Source organism: Sinohyriopsis cumingii, chromosome 6 (assembly GCF_028554795.1).
Source record: "Sinohyriopsis cumingii isolate HCF-2022 chromosome 6, ASM2855479v2, whole genome shotgun sequence".
In the NCBI taxonomy this organism is placed as follows: domain Eukaryota; kingdom Metazoa; phylum Mollusca; class Bivalvia; order Unionida; family Unionidae; genus Sinohyriopsis; species Sinohyriopsis cumingii.
This window is the reverse complement of record NC_142966.1, coordinates 53,613,833-53,636,703: the sequence shown is the minus strand read 5'-3', so window position 1 is coordinate 53,636,703 and position 22,871 is coordinate 53,613,833. Positions and strand designations below refer to the sequence as shown.

Below are 22,871 nucleotides of genomic sequence, written 5' to 3'. Positions count from 1 at the left end.
AATCCCCGCTTAAAAAAGTTGAAATGACGTCCCTGGCGGTCAACCTATTACGAGGATAATTACAAAGAAATACCCTCCCATAAAAAAAATCCCATAATAATCCTACAACATAAACAATGCCAATAGCGTTTATGTTTTGCACAGAGAGAGAGAGAGAGAGAGAGAGAGAGAAGTACACATTAAGAAGTAGAATAGCTATTAATAATAGCAAAATCTTGAAAGAGTGTCATACTTCAATCACGAAGAAATATATTGTTTGAAATTTCAGGCATTATTGTCTACGGACTTAATTCTTAAATATTGTAATGATAATAACATAATTACAGCGACTTGCACTCGCGCGGAGAACGTTGTCTCTATGATTCGTGAGGTCTTCAGAAATACAACAACAATGGCGTCCGTTAGTACGGACCCAGAAGCTGTGGAAACTCAGATGTCTCATACACATAAGGTTAATCAAGGCAACACAGCCTCACAACATTGTACTATACTGCCGATATTTACATATCCTTACATAATGAAAAAGCTTTTCTTTTGTTGAAAAGAAGGACAATATTTTATTGAGTATAAACAGCATTCTCATAGAATGATTACAGCATGGTTACTTAATTTTAGCGCGGAATGATAGCAATTTACTGAAGTGTCTCATGTAGTACAATTTTTGAGAAGCATGCACATACCACACCACTCTGTATATTGTTTTTATTTTGTTGTTAATTTACTTAAATTGGTTCTTAAAGCGAGAAGTTATTTACAGCACATGTTCCAAGGTCATAGCCCGGCATCACCTGATTTCGACTGTTAACTATACCCTCCTGTTTGTAACCCCATCCCCCATTAGAAAACGAAAAGCATTAAGAACAGTCATATTAGAACTTATAAATCGATGAATGAAATAAATAAGTTTTGTGCATTTTTATGTCCTTGATGCCTTCTGTTTGTAAAATCTTTAGAGAGGTATGAACAAACGGTATGATTTGAGCATACTTTGTAGTATTCGCACATTTTAAATATGAAAAGTAACCAAAAACTGCAAACTTCCCACCCAGTTCCACGTCATAAGTAAACTGGATAATTTCTTCAATCAAAATGAGATGCTATATGAATTCTTAAGTGTTCAACACCATGCATCATAGTGAAAGTGTCATCCCACAACATAACCACAAATCCGGAGATTGGGCTGTGTGGAAATGGCATGGAGTTCAGAGACTTCCATTTAAAATTTGGCCACAACAGGAGACACTAGTGAGCTCATTGCCGCCCCAAACTTTGTTGATAAAATTCTCCCTGATATACAAAAGAAATAGTGTTCAGTACCCATTTCAACAGGGTAAGTATTTGTTCTAAAACAAAAGAAGTGCGTTTTATCCACTCTGGATTTTACAGTCAATTTGGGATGACTAACAAGGCCTTATCAACAGGTATTGCTGGTAAAATCATAGGATACTAATTTTTTCCAAGGAGTGATATTCAGATTTTTAATTTTCTGAATAAATTCTGCACTGTTCTTTATATGAACAACACATGATAGGGCAGCCTGTGCAAAATATGGCTCTCATGCTTTCAATTGATAATATCTTAATCAGACACTCTGATTCAAACCAGAAAATTGCCCCCCCCCCCCCCCGAGAAAACTGGCAGATGCTTTGAAGCTCGTCAAGAATTTTCTTAATGTATACATTTTTGGAATATTTCCCCCAAATAATGTTACAGAATTATCTCTTATATGTGTTTTGCTGTTTATATTTATTGATTTTTTTCTTCTTCTTTAAAATGACAATCCCTTCCATTTAGAGACTAACTGAGGACGAGGAAAGAGTATTGAAGCAGTGTTCAAAAGAAGCCTTCTGGTATAGATGTAAGTTTTTCCTCATGATAAAAATGCAAATTGCCAATCTACAGTTAGACCCCTGTATATAGTATGGGATATAGTTTTGCCCCGCTGGTCATTGACCAGAATTTTCATACATTGGCTTTCTGGTCATTGTCCACTAGCACAAGATTATTGTTGCTACTGATCCTAAGCTACTGGGAGAATTCCTATGAAATTTTACAAATGCATTCACTTCATGGTCACTTTGGTCCTAAATGAAAATGGTACCCCTGATACTTCCAATACGGCCACCTTGGCAGCCATCTTGAAATTTTTTATTATTGTTGCTGCTCCTTAACAGATGGACATCATGACATGTAGATTATAGGATATTTTATGATCTCTAGTTGGTCCTAATTGAATATGCAATATGGTCATAATTGTGGCTATCTCGAGAGCCCTATTGCTTCTCCTGAATGCATGGTCATATTGATATAGGGTTTTCACTGAAAGACTTCTAACAAGGTCTAGTTAGTCTTAAATAAAGATTTATGTGACATCCAATATGGCTGCCATGGTGGCCATCTTATTCTTGTTATTGCTATTTGTGAAGGGACAGTCAAATCGACATTTAATTTTTTTGTGCAAGAATTATGATGTCTAGTTGGTCCAAAATGTATATAGTGACCATTGTGCATCCAATATGGCCAAAATGATGACCATCAGTTAAATCTTATTTTTACTGCTTTTGAACAGATGTTCACGTTTACATGGGTTTTAGTAAAAGAACTTATGGTGTATGTTTGCTTTTGAATGAATTCACTCAGCACAAAACATGCTCTTGCACAGCCACTATGGCTGCTGTGGTGGCCACATTTGAAAATCTTTTTATCACTACCCCTGAATAGATGGTCATATTGACATGAGTTTTCACTAAAAAGACTCCACATGGCTGGTTGGTTATAAATGAAATGGGTGATTGTCTGAACTTGCCTTCAGACATCCAATCTGGCTGTGGTAGCACCATATCTGTGTCCAAAATCTTTTTATCACTACTTCTCTTCCATGAATGTTGGTTGTTTTTTTAAAAAAACATTAAAACACTTTTTAAAATATTTAATTGATTCTAAATATCTTTGCTTTTGTGAAGGAGATCTAATTGATCTTATGAGTAAGTCAAAGGTCATTGCTTTCATTATTGTACTTCACTAAGCTTATGAACATAATAGTTTACACTTACACATATATTTTATGCTGACTTGTATTCACTTGCGTTCCAAAAAATGTGTTGATAGTCAATACTGACATAGAGTTTCAGGTTAAAGGTTTTAGGTTTTTAGCTCTTCTAGCTTATAAGCAATGATAATACAAGCAGGCATGAATGGGTTTTAATCAGTTGACAGTATTTATGGATAAATCTGAAAAAATACATTGAATAAAAATACTTAAGTAAATTTGTTTTTTTCTTCAAACCTAATGCTTAAATAAACTTAGCATATGATTATATTTTGTTGTGAGACAAGTTCATTGATCTTCGATCCATGATCTCATGTTGATGGTTGAAGGCAGTAAAAAAGAAATTTGTAATACACATATCTTGTGAACATTATAATGCAAACATAAGAAACAGTATTTTTTTAAAACCAAATATTTTATGTTGGAGTTTTTCAGTCATATCAAAGATGGTTGCAATAGTCGGTAGTTAAAAAGAAGAAACATACTTATTTTGGATTCTAGAAACAAATTTCAGCCAGTAGAGCATTAGTCCTAATGAGGGGCTCTTGTCAAAGCAAATGCACCAATAATAAATATACCAATAATAAATATACAATAATAAAATATACAATAATAAATATACAATAATAAATACACCTAATGCATTTCTAAATATGACATGATCTTAACCATTTACAAAAAAGGGACCGCTCCAGTGGCCTAGTGGTTAGAGCGTCCGCCTCAGATGCAGGAGGCTGTGGGTTCGATCCCCAGTAGAGTCATACCAAAGACTTATAAAAATGGTATTAACAGCTGCCTCGCTTGTTGCTCAGCATTAAGAGGTTAGTGTTTTGACTGGTCGGCCTGGTGTCAGGATAATGTGACTGGGAGGGACATGATGCTACATGTTTGGGGCATAATGCCCCAGTGCTAGACATCACTATAAACTGCCACACTGCAGACATTGTAGCGATATCACTGAAAAATTGTTAAAGCTACGTTACAAATCCAAATCACACACACACAAAAAGGACAAGGTTTAATAACTGTTGGCCACCAAATTAGTGATAAAAGTGTTTGTAAATGATTTGTTATGCCATATAAACTGCAGCATATGTACACATGATGTAATGAAATAGTGTTAAATTAATAGTTTATTTAATTCTTTAATAGGCCTATGTTCAATCAGAAACTCAAACTTTGCCAGATCAGTGCCTGTTTTAAGCCCTCCAAAACTAAGAACACATACAAGATTATGACAGATGATACTTTTTGTATCCATCTAATATGTGCATTTTATACATGTTCTCGTTTGCACTCATCACTAACAAGCAGAACAATGAATGGAAAATGTGTTTCTTGGACCACTTGTCATGTCCATTGCCATCTTACTAGGTCTACTTCATAATAGCACAAAAAGCCATTTTATGTTTCTTGAATCAAAATTGATGTTTAAATGTTGTTTTCTATTTGTATGGGAGATTGTATATTTTAATCTTTCTGATTCTGGCTGCATTTTGAGGCATTCCATGGTGCAAATCGTAATCAGAATATTTGGATGAGAGCAGCTAAGTATAGAAAAGGCACATTGAGGAATGATGTTCACGATAGTAAAAAATAATGGGAAAAAAGGAAGCAGCTGATAATGCTATTTTTGACTAAAATGATCTGTTTATAGGAGTGATGGTAAAATATAAAATCTCTATGTATTTTTTCATTACCTTGATTGTATTAAGTTGCATTTATGATTCTGTGATTTCAGATAATATGACATTCATTTTGAAAAGGATCATGCTATGAATAATAATGTAAATCACACCATTACATTGAAGTTATGAAATCACCACTGAATCCAGTAAAAATGCAATAGTTTTTAGTATCATTGTTCATTTGTTTGAGTCTCATTAATTTGTACATAGCTTTAAATTATCATCTGAAAACTGTTTTAAACAGACCTGTACATTAGGCCACTGGGACATTATAATATGGACTAATAAAATTGATTACACCAATTTTTAAAGAAATATTTATTGAAGAAAAGGATTTTTGTACAGTTTGAGTTTACTGTCACTTTAACCATTTGTAAAATCAGTTGTTTTTGTTTTACTAAAACAAAAAACAAACCAAAAAAACATAATTAAAGCTTTGGATAGATTTATTATCCTAAGGAACCTCACCAGGTTATACTGTTGTTTATATGTGGTACATTATCAGCACTTCCTGCATGTAGACCGATGGTGCACAGGTAAAACGGTTTTGTTTTTAGTAATGTATCAGAGAGTAGCTGTTTGAGCCCAGGCATAACGTTTATTTTTTCTGCGATTCATTCTTATCTATCCAGAGGATTGATTTAGGAGTTTACAAATAAGTATTGAAGTATTTTCTCAAAAAACTGCAATTTCAACTGGATGCCTACACATAAGTGTGTTGCATAATTACTTGTTTGAGTGTTTGAGCACACAAACTGAAAACTTGTCAGGTCAGTACTGGGCAACATTGTCAACCATATTTGCAGCATTGTTTCAGATTAAACAAAAAATTAATAGACAGATTGCCAGCCAAAATTGGTGTAAATTATATTTATCCCTGATTATGCTCCTCCTTACAAAACAGACAAGATATTCAGCAGGTCAGTGTCATGTCGGGCGGGGGGGGGGGGAGGCGATGTGTGTGTGAGTGTTTATAAGTTGTTCTTCTGAATGGATTCACAATGAGCGCACAAGGAACGCATTTTCAAAATTTCTCAGAGATGAAGTGTGCTTTTTTACTTGTTTCTTAATTAATCGAACGTTTGACAATTGGTGTAGCACTATTCCAGGCTTAGTTTTATGTTAAGTTTTCTGTGGTGGGGATGGATATTCTTTTTAGGCTGTATAATTTTTTATTTTACCTCAAGAATTTTTTCAACTAATACAATGGGTATAATAGGTTTAACAATAATTCATCTAATACAATGGATATAATAGGTTTAACAATAATTCAACTAATACAATGGATATAATAGGTTTAACAATAATTCATCTAATACAATGGATATAATAGGTTTAACAATAATTCATCTAATACGATGGATATAATAGGTTTAACAATAATTCTGCTATTACAATGTATATAATAGGTTTAACAATAATACAATGGATATAATAGGTTTAACAATAATTCATATAATACAATGGATATAATAGGTTTAACAATAATTCAACTAATACAATGGATATAATAGGTTTGACAATAATTCAGCTAATACAATGGATATAATAGGTTTAACAATAATTCAACTAATACAATGGATATAATAGGTTTAACAATAATTCAACTAATACAATGGATATAATAGGTTTAACAATAATTCAACTAATACAATGGATATAATAAGTTTAAGAATAATTCAACTAATACAATGGATATAATAGGTTTAACAATAATTCAACTAATACAATGGATATAATAGGTTTAACAATAATTTAACTAATACAATGGATATAATAGGTTTAAGAATAATTCAACTAATACAATGGATATAATAGGTTTAAGAATAATTCAACTAATACAATGGATATAATAGGTTTAACGATAATTCAACTAATACAATGGATATAATAGGTTTAAGAATAATTCAACTTATATAATGGATATGATAGGTTTAAGAAAAATGCAACTAATACAATGGATATAATAGGTTTAAGAATAATACAACTAATACAGTGGATATAATAGGTTTAAGAATAATCCAACCAATGCAATGGAAATAATAGGTTTAAGAATAATACAATACAATGGATATAAAAGGTTTAAAAGTAGTACAGCTATTACAGTGGATATAATAGGTTTAAGAATAATATAACTAATACAGTGAATATAATAGGTTTAAGAATAATACAGTGGATATAATAGGTTTAAGAATAATGCAACTAATACAGTGGATATAATCAATTTAAGAATAAGTCAACCAATACAGTGGATATAATAGGTTTAAGAATAATACAATGGATATAATAGGTTTAAGAATAATGCAACTAACACAGTGGTTATAATAGGTTCAAGGATAATACAACTCATATAATGGATATAATAGGTTTAAGAATAATACAACTAATACAGTGGATATAATCAATTTAAGAATAAGTCAACCAATACAGTGGATATAATAGGTGTAAGAGTAATTCAACTAATACAATGGATATAATAAGTTTAAGAATAATTCAACTAATGCAATGGATATACATGTAATAGATTTAAGAATAATTCAACCAATGCATTCAACCAATACAATGGATATAATAGGTTTAATAATAATACAACCAATACAACAGATATAATAGGTTTAAGAATAAGTCAACCAATACAACAGATATAATAGGTTTAAGAATAAGTCAACTATAACAGTGGATATAATAGGTTTAAGAATATTGCAATACAATAGATATAATAGGTTTAAAAATAATACAACTAATACAATGGATATAATAGGTTTAAGAATAATTCAACTAATACTGTGGATATAATAGGTTCCATTAACTTTCATATGGCTATTACTAATGCGCAAATGATCTGTACAGCTTTTGGTTGATTATTTATGCAAAAAGTTGTTATGTGGCTGTCAAGGCAGGATTTTGACATGCTAGTCAATTTTATACATAAACATGGGCATAACATTTTACCTGAAAACAAAAATATGTCAGAGGTAATCAGCCATATTTAATGTAAATATGTAATTTAAAGTGTTGCAAAACAGAAAGACATTTATACCTACTAACTGTAATTGACTATTACACATACTCTGTTCACATGCAGAATTTTAGATGTATCTCTTTTCAGCAGTCATCTTCATAGGGGCTTGTTTGATATAATGTCTTTACAAAAATAGGTTCCACAACAGAGGAGAAAACCATAGAATGTGTCAAGAATTTAATTCTCAGGCACATTATTGTAGAGAACATCAAGAATGGAAATTGTATCAATATTCATAACATTTTTGTTTCAAGGACAAAGTAGGATAAGTGTCTTTCAGTTAAACACTTTAATGCTAATTTAGGGTCCAAAATTGTCACTTCTTCTAACTTGTACTCTATATAAGTGCAGAAAAGTTTAATATTGAAGCAATTAAAGACTAGTATTACATTTGTATCTTGGATGTGTTAGTCATGAGAAAAAGTATTTCCTTAAGGGAAGTGAAAAAACAGTAGTCCATGATTATGGGTCCAGATTCTTTCAATATTGAATATAATAATGTATCACTTTCAGGTCTTCCTCTAACTGCAGCTTTTGTCACAGGAACTGTTTTTGCTAGCAGAGCTGGTAGGTATTACTGTAAAAGGAATATTTTCAATCAGTTCAATCCATCAGTCTTTTATTGATTTTTGAGGCATTATTATTTAGTAAAGCTTGCACTTGCTAGTCAATAGACCAAAAATTATCTAAGCTTCCAATTAAAAAAGTCACCATTACCATATGTAGGCAAACAAATTGACACTTAATGATAATGCCAGTTTTCCCTTCTTCAGCCAAATATAAAGCTTTTTAAGGCCTCTGATTCAAGATGTGGGATCTGTTTAGTAATTTTTTCTCTCAGTCCATCTGTTGGTCTGTCCATTCATTCACACTTCTATGTATTAAAACTGCAACCCTCATACACAATTCTGGGATGTAATTCTTTTAGTTTAATTGTTTATTGCACATAGATTCATGTCCAATTTTGTCAGAGTTATTGTCCTTTTTCACACATTCTGATGCCTTTTGGTATGAGCATTTCCCTATAGACCTAGATACGCCTTTTGAGGATTTTCCTCGTCAATTCAATTTTACTTAAATTTGTTGCCTTTAGCAAAAAACTTCATATCTTAAAGTGGAATGTTGCTTGGAACTGGCATAGGTTAAACACTATTCAACATATTCTGATCTGATTTGGTATGTACATTTTCTCAGAGATTTATGTCCCTTTTTTGAGTTTAGTCTTGTCCACATCATGTTGGACACAGTTATGGCTCTTGACAAGCAACTGTTGTTTTCACAGTACTCAGCACAGTGTAGGATCCAGTCAACATATTCTGATCATATTCAGTAAGAACATCAATTAACTTCCAATCTTTCATATAGGATGTTGCTTTTAACCAGCATATCTTAAGAACTGTTCAACATGATACAACATAGTTTGGTGCAAACATAATCTCATAGACTTGGATGTGTCTTTTATGAGCTTAGTATCATGAAATAAATTTTGGATAGATTAATGTCCTGTATTGATCAACTTTATATCTTTGCATGGCATATTTCATGTAGTGATGATTCTTTCAGAGATGCCATTCAAGTATTCCATGTTAAAGAGGAGTTGTTGCCCCTGAACAGATTTATCTCCTAACTTTGGTTTCAACATAGTTATCTCTGTTTAATGTCCCATGGAGAACACTGAAGTGAGTGGAGTTGTTTGCAGTACACCTGCACCTAATAGAGCTTCTTAGCATGTGCTCAGCATTAGCATTTTCTGAAAGGTTATATAACTGAATGTTCCACCTCGGTTGCAGGAGGTCGTGGGTTCGATCCTCGGCCGAGTCATACCAAAGACATAAAAATGGTACTAACAGCTGCTTCGCTTGGCACTCAGCATTAAGAAGTTAGTGTTAGGACTTTTCGGCCTGGTGTCAGGATAATGTGACTGGGTGGGACATGATGCTACATGTCTACGGCATGATGCCCCAGTGCTAGACATCACTATAAACTGCCACATTGCAGACATTGTAGTGATATGACTGAAATATTGTTAAAGCTACGTTAAAGATCCAAATCACATCACATCACATATAACTGAATGTTGATACTGAAATACAATATTGTGCTTACCTTTTTGGAGATGAATTGAGCTGATCTTTGGGCTTTATTGTCTGTGCATATAAAAGCCTATGCGTGTAAACAGACTGCTGCATCTCAGCCATTTTATTTCCTTTGTCTCTGACCACAGTTTGTATTGGGTTTAAGTGCACTTATTTGTGCATCAGTTGTACATTTTTAGTGAAATGTTTGCATTATGGTCAAGTTTTTTGCACATTGTATATAAAATTAGTACCACTCTTGCAACAAAGGAACGCTAATGCAACTTGATTTTTACTGGCTTAAGTTAGGCATTTGTGTTTAGCTCAAGGCCAAATAGCATACATTATTCATGTAGCTTGTCTACTCAGGAAACTTAGTAAAGGATGTAAAAGTCAATGCACAGCATTTCAGATTTTACGGCTTAGGTTGTGTTTGTGCATGTAGTTCATGACCACATAGTTGTTTGCATGAAATGTACATACTATCCTATCTAGAATAATACAGTCAGGTGAAGGGATGCAGCTAGATTAGCACTATTTTATCACTACAAAAGTAGGTCATTATGGCCCATATTTTGTTTCATTAGGGTTAAATTTTGTTATTGAAGTTCATTTATTTGGGTGCAAAGAACTGGGAGCTAAAAGCTTTTCCATAGGACACACTGAAGCCACAGAACTGGTACTGAAACCACAACTTTTGGTTTGTGGCTCCCCATGCGTATTAATGAAAACACATTGTATGTTATTATAGGATACCCTCAGCAGGTTTACTTTATCTTGTATATATAAATCCGTATTGGAATTAGATGAATGGATCGTGTGCTTTTTGTGCTATGCTTCTAATGCTGGATGCTTCTCCAAGGTCGCCTGGTAAAACTTTGCTTCTAGCAGTGGACAGTTTATAAGAGCCTTGAGGCAGATTTAAGAACAGTGAATTGAAAAGAAGAAATTAATCTCTGATTTATATCATCTTTGGCTCCCCCAAAAAGTGTTTATGCTAACACCATAAACAAAATTAGTTTAGGTATACACATGTATCTTTACATATTGCCTTTGCATGATGTACATACAATCTGTCAGCTGCTTGAAAGGCAGTCATTGTCTCATGTTTCAGGATTGGAAATAATAATATCAGTTAATATAAATTTTATTTTATTTTTGAGATTAGGTTTTATCATAGATACCTTGTCTGAAATACTTGCAGAAAGTGCAGATTGTATATGAGCACGACCATGAATACCAGTGCTCAAAAAATCTGATAGCCCAACACCCAGGGCCCCTATCATTTCAGATCGGGCCCCTCCTGTATTTTGTTTGACATGTTTGTCTGGCTTGTCAAAATAAGTCTGATTTGCTGCGAAAACTTTGATGTGCAGATGAAATTCTGAAATTTATTTTCAAGATGGATCATGTTGAAAGACTAGTCAGTTATAAATATTTATCACCATGTTTGCATCCTACCCTTATAAAGATGTCTGTTTATCAAACTTCTATTAAAAGCTGAAAACTTTGTGTTTAAAGCAGAGTACATCATTTATGAACTGGGAACAGTTTGCCTGTGTTAATGTAGCCAGTGTTCACATGGCTTTAACATTTACCATTTTGGATATTTATGTGCTGGAAACCAGCCAGAACAAGTTTTGTGGCTACCGGAACTGTTCCAGCAATTGTTGCAACCAGTGCAATGATATGTAGGCAAGTAATGCAACTGAGATTAGCAAGTATATACAAGCTGTTCGTTGATTACTCTATTGTTGTAATCTGGAGAATTTAGGCCAAATGACACATGTTTTTAGAAGTATTGTAATTAAGGGATCAAATTTGATTGTGTTGGCTTCTGAATTGTTGATCAAAAATCAACTGTTTTTTGGTGAAGTTGAGATAAAAGGGAAAGCCCAACTAGAAATGATTTCATCAAAACCACTTAGAGCAATTAAACAATGTCTGACCTCAGGACCTGAAGGAAAACAATGCTTTACATGAAATGTTTTGAGATCCAAATAAAGACTAGAGTAAATTTTATGATTTTGTTTTTATCTTTTCATATTTGAAATGCAGCAATAACGTTTTGTGACAAAAAATATTAAAAAAGAGACAATTTTGAGCATATGGAAATTGGAGTTGAGGCTTGTGATAACTCGTGAACAACAAGGTCCACTTAACATATTCTGCAACATAAGCAAGGGCGCAAGTTGCTGTGGGACCTTTGAAATATTAAGCAAGGGATAAAAATCAATAGTGTGTGCATGGGGATGTTAAGTGGTTGAATACTCAATAATCATGTCGGGAATAATTGTCAATAAATGGCTTTTTCTGATGATGTTCTTCACTTTTTACTATAAATAAACTTTATAATCATTATTATATTCAGTCTCTGAAATATCGTTTAAAACATCATTCCAGCTGGTTTCAAACTGCATTACATGTGTACCTGTGAAAACATTTTGTATTAGTCACTGCTTTTTGCATATGAATGTGGATATATATTGTAGTGTTACTGTTGATTCAGATTCCTTATTTTAAAAAAGAACACCTGTTATTCAGATAAACACAATGTTGAAAGTCCAGTTTTAAACTTGAATTGTTATATTAATAAAATTCTGATGCTGTGGTTTCATTTTAAGTTCGAGTGAAATTGTTATAATTGAGTGCCAATTCAGGAATTTTAAGTTCACTGTAAACTCGATTTGCCATATTGAATTCTATATGTGAAACTAAGCTTTTGATGCATCTAGTATGCCTTTCGCTTGGTTCCATAGCCCATTTCATACTGTATTTAACCGAGTTGCTCCATAATTATTTGAATAACCTCCAGAGTTACTTTATACTCCAGCCAATCCAACGCTGGTGGGCACATGTACATAACAAAATGGCGTCCATTGTTGTTTAGAAATATTTCAGAAATAAAATTAATTAAATGATTGAAATTTATATGTAAATTATCCACAGACTTTCAAAAACAAATCTGATAAACTCATATGAAACGCATTTTAATATAGTGACGTTTTGGATGCACAGAAATAGTTTGAACAACTTGCTCTTTGATTGTCAGGATAAAATTTGTTTACTTCGACACCATTTCCTACTTACATGTACATGTCGAGATGTAAACAGCTCGAAGCTACTCTCTCATATGGGTTTGAAATCCGCCCTGGTTTTCAGAAAATAAGACAGGATGGTTCCAATATTAAATTTCGTCAATATCTGCAACAGTATCACTGTTGAATATGCATTTCTCAACTTGATAAACAATGCTGAAGTAGTTACAGAGGTTGATGCTGATGCTGAAGCATTAGACATATTTTGCCCACCACCTATTGAGTGACTATTATGGTCAGCTGACCACCCGCCACGTGATCAAAATTCTGAGCAAATTACGAAGTTCACCGAAGTCTGCATGAAATGGGCTATTGATATCGTTGATCACATTTGTGACTGAATTATGATAAACTGCTAATATTAGATACTTTGATTATCTTACATGTACTTGGTTCTCAGTATCCAGGTAGTCAATTGAAATGAATTAACACATGACAGACTACTAGCTCTTGTGTAGCTAGAAATTGCATGCCTTCTAACTTTATTTATTTTATACATGTTACATGATTTGATACAGAAATCTCAAAAACATGATAATGCAAGGCCGGTAAGCTTATAGTTAATTAGAACAATGCAGCCAACATTTCCACCAGATGGAGATCAGTATGCATTAAATAATTTGGTTTTCATGGAAATGGTCATGGACATCACCGTGATGGTTGACAGACACTTTTCACATTTGAATACACGAGGGTGTATCACATTTATGATGGTTACAATGAAATCAAATTTAAAGATAAAACAAGCATGAATTTCATTTCATAAAACTTAACTTATATGGATTTCTGAAAGTGTTGCCACCAGTAGATATTACAGGCGCTTTAATTGAAACAAATTTCATATAATATTTACTGTGCCTTGAGAATCTCTTTTTTTTAATAAAGAAAATGCAATAGAATATGAATTAATATTAGATACTTGAAATTTCATGACTGCCCTTTCAATGTACATGATTGTATGAAACATAATAAAAATTAAGTTTCGTTTACCAGTTTTGATCACAATTTTATTCATGTTCAACAAACAGTGGACAATTTTATTTTATGTTTTGCATTTTATTTACGAAATGTGGCATCCACACCTGCCTTGTGTGTTGATGAGTTATAGTGAGGAGGCAATGTAGTAGTAGTAGTAGTAGTAGAGTATTGGTTATGGCCTGTACTCCATCATTTGTCATCCATTGTCTTGTCATCCATCAACATTTGTTATTTTACAAGTTCTCAAACAATGATTATCAATTTCAACCAAGGTTGGCACAGAGCATTTTTGCCCGATGTTTTTATAAATGATTCCAATCTGCCATCAAATATGTCCATCGTGACAGGAAATTGAAAAACCATTAAATTTCTTGTCTACATCTGCTGAGCAAAATCGGAACAAATTTGATGGAATGCATAATGACATGAAGGCCTTGTAGTTTTTCTATATATAAAAGTGATGCTGCTGTGGAATCACATATGGCCACCATTACTTTAAATAGAAAAACCTTTGAAGTATTTTTTCAGAAAGAAAGCCAGATCAAGTTTCATGGAAAGTCTGCATTTCAGATTTATACATACGATGCTTATCTGTCTCTATTAAAATCTGTAAATGACTATACAATGCATGCTTTTCAGATTATGACCAATTTTGACAGTACTCTGGCATATGAGGCCTTTGAGGTTTGTACTAGGCATATGAGGCCTTTGAGGTTTGCACTGAGGATGCTAATCTAACTACCAGTATGGCTTCTATTATTAAAAATATAATCTTATTGTCACAATGCATGGTTTCCTACAAGTTTGACAATCAGTTAGCTGCATACCTGTAAAGATCAAAGGTGTGCAAAATTAAACAAAAATCATAAATGATAGAAACCTTTGTAGATAGAAATAAAAGAAAACATTATAAAATTATATTTGCTCATGTAAAAGAGAAATGGACTGCTGTCACAACTATATTTGATAAGGTTCTACCCTGTGTTTGAAATCATAGGCTTCGCTCAGAATTGCTTCATGTGATAGCTTTGACAATGATATTCAGTGTAGTATGCTATACTTAAGTAAGAAAAGACAACTTGTATGTCTCTCTAACAGAGTTTTGAATTACAAGATGGTAACACTAATAACAAGAAGAGGCCCAAGTGGGCCTGATACATTACCACCAACCAGAATCCGAGATACTAACACATTATCATCTCTTATCAGGAATGCTAGTAAATTTTTCAGAATCTTGTTAGCTCAAGCAGAATAGAAAATGTGTTTATTTAAAGTAACAAACTTCTTTATGATCATAATCCATTTTCATATGAACCTATACATACCTGTATACAGTCATGAACAATTAGGGTCTGTTGAGTAAAATGATGTCTCCATTCCTCTAATTGCAGAACTCTAAATTCTTTAAACATGTTTGGAGAAAACAGTAACCATAAAGAATAGTTTTCCTCATGCACTGCATTTTCCTTTTCTCTTCATTTTTATTGAAGTTTCTCACTATTTACAGTCTAACTGACTGGTCTTTGAATATCTGCAATTTGACTTTTACATTAAGAAACTTTATTCTATGTAATATGTACCAATCTATTGTATTGGTGCTTGGATACTTTTCTTCCTCCTATACCAGTGTCCACACAGAAACTTCTGTTTAAATAATGTCACTAAAATTTGATTTTCACAAATCTTGTCAAGTTTAGCAGCCTAAAAGCCAAATGCATGGGTCAAGCAATCTGAGTTAATATTATTTTTAGCAGATTACAGAAAAGCTTTTCCTTTTATAGCAGTGAAATTCTGACACACAGTGTAATCAGTACCAAACATACTCACTTATAAGATGACCCAGCTACAAGTCCGTCTCTCCACTGGGGCAGCAAAAGCTAATTTCTTTTTGACCCTCCTATGAGTTGCAGTGGTTTTTGAATGTAATTTTTTTTTACCCTCCCATAAGTTGAGGAATATTTTGCAAGACTGTTTTAAACCATATTTATTTGAGAAACTTTGTCAGATGCAATTACAAACATGAATTTGGGGGATCAATTAGAAGGCATATGCATTGACAGATAACTTAGTAAATATCACTTTGGAATTGGATTTGGCTTACTAAATGGCAAATATAAATCTAATCAAAACTTGTATTGCTTGAAAGAAGACACAAAATAGAGTACAAATACGGGTTGTTCAGAATTGCATTGAAATAGAAGTGATGTCCATACTAGTTAGCCACCATGGGTAAGCAGAATTGTTGGACATGTTACTTTCTGGTGAGTAATTATGCATTTAATATTTTCAAATTATTCAAATCCAAGTAAATGTAGATTCAAGTACTGATGACCGAATAAATTAATCAGACACAAACACAGTGCATACCGTATATACATTTGAGGATGGGAATAGTGACATGAAAATATACAATATTTAAATTGACAGCATCTTGTATGTACTGCAGACATCTAGAGTTTCCAGTTTTACCACTAGTTTATAGAAACATTTTTTTTGCCATGCTTTTAAGATGACAGCTGCTCTGCATGAATAAACGTTGCTGTTACAGACATGGATTTGTTTACTTAATATTTGTAAATCTCATTAGAATTTGCACTTCCAGTTTGACCCCATTATTATTGTCTGTAATCCATTTTCTCCAGAATTGTATTGAAAGCATTGTAACTGAGTGGACATTTGTGTTTGGCAAACACTAATTTTGTCGATTACTTTTTAAGGTTATCTGAAGCCTGGCGGCACGAGAACAGCAATCACTGGTGGTGAGTTAATATCATAGCAATGAGAATAAAATCAGGCTCAAAAAATATGTTAGTGTACTAATATTTATGAGTGGTGGCTGAGAATGGCAGGTCATTTTTCAAGATGCTCATCTTCATGAAGTTTGATTATTGGCATTTTGAGCTGGTTTAGTATTATGTACAATATGGGATGAGTAAATCTATGCAGGACTCATAAAGGTTCCAAGTCACATGCCTTGCCAAGTCACTGTCTGCACATTTTTTGAGCCCTGAGAGTAGAACTTAAGTTTTGTTCAGCTCATCTTAGTAACGACAAATCAGCCAGTTGGAAATAGTATCTGGTTTTCATTTATTGTGATGTTTACCTCTCCATGAATCAACTCTGGAATCATTGACAGAAATTTAAAGACTAGTTAAAATTTTAAATTTTCAAGTTTGATAGTGCTGATGACATAGAGTTATATCTATAAATTTCTTAAAATAAGGTCTTTCATTTGTTTTGAGATATTGATGATCAACGTTACTATATGGTACAGAATTTGATGTCATGAAATCTTTTTTACATATCACATTTTTAAAAAACGTTTAATTGTAATTATAACTTGTCTGTGTTAATATTAACTGATAAAGTACTATTTACTTTTTAATTAAAGGACATAGTTCCTTAATTAATTGTGTGCATTGTGTAAAACAAATATCTTTTGGGCTTGAACAAAAGGTATAATGAAAGGCACTAGTGAGATCTTTTTCAAACAATTTCAACATTGCCAACGAAAAATATATAGTTGTCTGTAATTACAGAGAATGCAAAAAATAAATCTTAGTTCTTATATTTAAAATATACTTGAGGATTTGGAAACTGTAACCATTAATACGTTGCAGATGTAACAGGATGCCATTTTAGATAGCTATCCAAATGAATGGTCATCAGTTTGTAACAATGACATCAATTTTTCAGATCTTTATTTCACATATTTTTAGGTTTATTACTCTTAAATTGCTTAGATGGCATTTTTGGGTCCCATTTACATCCATGACAAGAGTTTTTCTTGCCCTTTGGTCATTTGAAATATTCATTATCTTATGACATCATCCAGGGTAATGCAATGCTTCTGCTGAGAAATATCATGTCAGACCAACTTACAGTTGGCATATCTCTATTATCATGGGCAGAATGACCTTAATATTTAGATAAAATTAATGTTGTCTACCTTTACTTGACATTCTTGTGGAACGTCTAAAGAGAATGTGTAAACAAGCCACAAGAGGGGTCAAGATTTTAGGCTTGTTGGTCAGTTAGAATACAGCTTCTAATCAATGACAAAAAGGACAGAGGAAACCCATTTGTTTTGTGCCACAGTTGCCAAGAAAAAAAAACACTCTGGGTCTAGATTATACAGGTTCCAGTTTTATATGAACTTTATGATATCAGTTGTCATTCTTTTGACTGGTATAAGAAACCTTTTAGTGACATGTAATAAGAACCATATAATTGTAGTCATCATGCTGTTTACACCAATAATAGGCACATGTACAATACAGTTTTCCATATTTGTGAAATTAAATCATTAAGTTTGATACATTGTGAAATTTAAAATGGAGACGATCCTTAAAAGTGTGCTTAATGAAAGCAGTGTGCATATATGTGTGTATATAGGTCAAAATTCATTTGTTTGTTTTGGTGCATATTTTGTAACAGCTTTCAAAGTTGGAGTGTATAACCATTATTTACTATTCATTCTTGAATGCATGCTTTAGGTGCATTGGCCTAAAATTAGAGAACAATGCACCCCAATATTTGGAACCCTGATTACACACCTTATTCATCCATCTACAAAAAGAACCATAGCTTTGCACATATCCATATTGAGTTGAAGTAAGACCAACTGAATGTGAACTGTTAATGCTGGGGATTTTAAATTGGGCACCTGTGACATATCTGCTATTTTTTAAATCAGCTTGGAGTTTTACTCATATGATTAAATGTGACAACTGTCTTCTTTTTTTTCCTTCAATAGTTACTGTTGTGAAACTATCCCCAAACCAATATAAAAGAATGATTTGTGCAAAAATCTAACAAGTACTTAACAATGGACATCAATATCCAGCATCAGTAGTGGCTATAAAAAAATTTCTTCTTGAAAGTCATTAGCAGAAGTCAAGATATTTCCAAACAAGATATAGGCAAATTGTAAGTAATTTTAATCCTCCAATTTATGAACAAAAGAATATCTTTCCATATGTCTTGAACAATTTTCAATACAGAAAGTTATTTCGAGAGAGTAACAGTGGTAAAAAAATACGACCTCCCATTTGTCTTAATTTCTTTTAAACCATGTGCTTTGTATATGACCTGTCGCTATCAGAATTGGATCATGTATTGATATCATAAAATAAACATGGCTTGATTACGACAAAGTCAGCCTTTTTTTCCAATTGGTGTCAGTATTTTATATAAATCAGATGTAATGTTCTGACAGAAAACTGATTTATTTAATTAGGAAAAAGGTTAAGACAAATTGATTGGTGATTTCTTTGTACAAGTTTCACCATGATTACAATACACCTTGATCGTTTCCATTCAGTGTGAAACTCAGTCTGGAGCTGGAAATTTTGCCATAAATTTATGATTTTAGCTTGTAAGAGTTATGATGTCAAGTTATGTCGTAGACATATGACAAATAATTTCAGCTTATTAATTAACTTCCTTTTTGTCTTGATGATGTTTTATTAGTTTGGATGTGTATTTTTATGATTTCTAATGATTCTTTTATAACATAAAAATCTGTATCATATAACTGAACTGAAACAGTTGTCTAAGTGTACAAGGCCTGTACAGTTAATTGAAGGCCTTATCAGCATTTGGTTAGTTCTTAGTTGTTTTAGACTAGTGGGTTGTGTGGCATTAAGATATAATATGTAGGAATTGGCTAATAATGTACAAACTGAAGTCGTGTAATGCATTCATGATACTGATGCACAGGTATAAATGTCAAATGTTCATTTTTTTATGAATTTTGTAGTAATACGTACTTGTGTTGTTTGTGTTAAGAAATCGAACAATGATGTTTAACCTTGATCGTCCATATTTGCTGTAGACCATAATGAAGATGTAACTGATGGTGAAAAATAATTGTATCTGTTGCTATATTATATAAGAATCTTGTTTTTAAAAAAAAGATAATTTAAGTTTGTAACATTTTACTTTTAAGTTTGAAAGACATCACAGACATACAGGTACAAAAGCACACTTGACGTAGGTTTTTTTTGTGAATAGCACGAATGGTGTTACATCAGATGGTCACAAGTATCAGCAAAGGGTACCTTGAAAATTTCTTTAATAAAACTGATACACGATGCATAAATGATTTAACATTACTAGCAGCAAAACAATATGTACTATATAAAGCTTATAGTAATTTACCAGGTATCGACATAAATATATGAAATAAGATTGATAGAAGGAAACCATGTAAAGGATTTAAATGAGGACAGAACATTTGAAATCTTCTCCACATTGCTTAGAGGTCTCGGGTCATGCGTCCACATTATGACAGGTTTTTGAGTACACTTATTTTTGCAATGAAGAAAGTACAGAAGCTTATAAATCTCATTGATTATTCAGTGTGGATCCAGTTAGAAGCAGTTTAATTGAAAGGATATATGTTCGTGCTGTAGATTGGATGTTGTACCAACTCTGTTACACATCTGATACAATTCACCTTCTGTTTTCCACTGTTTTACACCACTTTGAGATATTTGAAACTTAAGATCTCTTACTTTTATCAGTCCTCTTGATTTTTCCAGCATTCCACTTTTTTAACATTACAGATGATGTGCTTGGTTCATTGTAATGGCTGATTGATTTTGTTCATGTTTACATGGCAGACATGATTATGACATGCATGTTAACATGACAGCCCTAATGACGGGTAGTAAAATTAGTACTATGACCACCAGCAAGCAATGACTCAGTTTCTGCCTATGAAAATTGTGTTAAATGGGTCATAAATAAAGATGAATAATTGTTAGTTCCTTTGGGAAGCAATTTTAACGTTCATTAAGATCAATTCAGTTAGTGTTAATATTAATACATGTACTAAATTATCATCCAAAATTATATTTTAAGCAAATCAATTGAAGATGAGAAGAGAAAGGAAGTTAAAAAACCTTTTTTTTCTCATCAGTAAACGTGTTTAAGGTTTTTGGCACTGTTCTTTCTTAGTCTATTATTATCTATCTGCTATATATTAGTTATCGGACTGGTTCCCCAGCTAAGGAAGACAAACCATCTCATTGGCAAAACATCTGAATCATTCTTTTGTTGGTATGATTATGTACAATGATTAGTGTATCATATGTTGAACTTTTTTTAATATTCAGTTATAAAAGATAATTTCTAGATTTATTGTCTACACGGAAAGTAACTTCCAATCCCACAGTGCTTTTCTTTGACCAGACAAAAGCTTAAACTCTTGTATTACGAAGCCATTGTGTATTTTGTAACAAAAGCATTATGTGGAATCTGTAAAATGGTAGTGATATATTCAAATAATACTCGTAACGTTGTTGCTTGCATACAACACTGACACATTTACATAGTCATTACATGCAAAGACAAACGGACATGGAAGGAGTCTTTATCTGATATGTATTGCATCATTGCTTCTGTTTTGCAGTGTGTTGTATCATATGCTAGCAGTATGGTATGTATTGTGATATACATTGCACAGCAATCAGACAGGCTATATATAGGCTTAGAATAGTTCACTGTCCAAAACTTGTCCATATATCATCCAGAATTATATAGAGGACCAGTCTAAAGTGTTAAGGTTAAGAAAGAAAAAATCCCTCCTGTCAGTTCATTTAATCTATGCATATTTGCTATACCGGAAAAAGACATGAACCAAGCATGATAATACATGTATATTTTAAGTAAAAAAAATAACCTTTTCTTTGGTCTCCTGAAAGAATGATGCCATTTTAATTGTTCATTATGGCTAAACAGAAAATAATACACATGTCAAACCATCATGACACATTATCATGTTTATTGAGTGCCTGTAAACATTGCATAAATTCTTTGAAACTATTACATTCTGTTAACTGCAAAACAAAATGGATATTCAGTTATTCTTTGTCCTTGAATTCTCGTGCAGGAATATAATGAAAGTGTTCATTAAGAATAAATGTTTCACATGCATTGGTCTACTTTGAATTTTGGCTGGTTGAGATTTTTGCTATCGGGTACATTGGCAGTCAATTTGTATTGTGTTTGATCACTAACAAAGAGAAAGATTTTGGTCTTGGAGAGATTTCAGTCACTCCAAAGCATATGGCATTTTGTCTCCTTGACTAAGAATGCTTTGTTTTTTTAGTACTACAGTAGTCACTTTCTGTGCTTAGCTCTAATGGCTATTTGACCTTGGAAAAAGTTGACCAAGATTAATTGTAAGGGGCATAACACAAGTCTAATCCTAAGAGGAATTAATTTTAGACAGAGGGGTTACCTCCCTTGAAATAACTTCTGTGTAGTATTCCAAACTGCAACTTTTCAGTAGAAAATGCTTATAAGATGTAATTCCTTACAAGATTTTGTCTCTGTTAAGAAATACATGTAAAGAGAGGAAAAGTTGTTAAGGGTTCAGGGAACAAAAACAAGTACAGTTTGCACAGAAATGTAGAAACAGTAATCGGTTTATTTTTATTTATAAAAGAATATAGCTGTTTCTGTATTGCCTTTTTCTTTTTTCTTGATGATCAGAGAAATATGGATTTTCTTGTACCAGTTTTGTATGTGCTGTACATGAAGATGTGTTGCAAAATGACATAGACTGGTGCTGATTCAATTTCAGCATGTATATTGATTTTCTAATTAGTGAAGACTGCCAAAAATCAGTACAATGACTTAGATTGTAATGTTGCTTAAGCATTAACTTGTTTATAGGCCAGATGTTCCTTTAAATAGTTCAGATAATCAAAAATTGTAATGCTAAAAAATTGTTAAAAAATGTGACAATTATCAGTGGTTGTATGTTATAGACCACATGTCCAGTATCAGAGGCTGTATGATATAGACCCAGATCTGATGTTACATAATGTGCCAAGTATCAGTGTCTCAGTGGCATAGACTAAGATCTGTGGCTACATAATGTGGTGCCAGATCTGCTGTTAAATAATGTGCCAATTGCTCTGTATGTACAGCGTATACACAGGTCTTTTG

General features: G+C 32.7%; 1 protein-coding gene across 1 annotated transcript in view; it reads left to right on the top strand.

The window, feature by feature from the left end:
* Window positions 1–373: 373 nt before the first annotated feature.
* The window catches only part of LOC149796953 (OCIA domain-containing protein 1-like), a 39,480-nt gene continuing 16,982 nt past the window's right edge, over window positions 374–22,871 (top strand). The window contains exons 1-4 of the mRNA XM_089961627.1: window positions 374–451; window positions 1,795–1,858; window positions 8,273–8,326; window positions 16,628–16,669. Of these exons, the coding sequence (XP_089817753.1) occupies window positions 392–451; window positions 1,795–1,858; window positions 8,273–8,326; window positions 16,628–16,669 (220 nt within the window). The 5' untranslated portion in view covers window positions 374–391. The remainder of the gene's footprint in view (window positions 452–1,794; window positions 1,859–8,272; window positions 8,327–16,627; window positions 16,670–22,871) is intronic.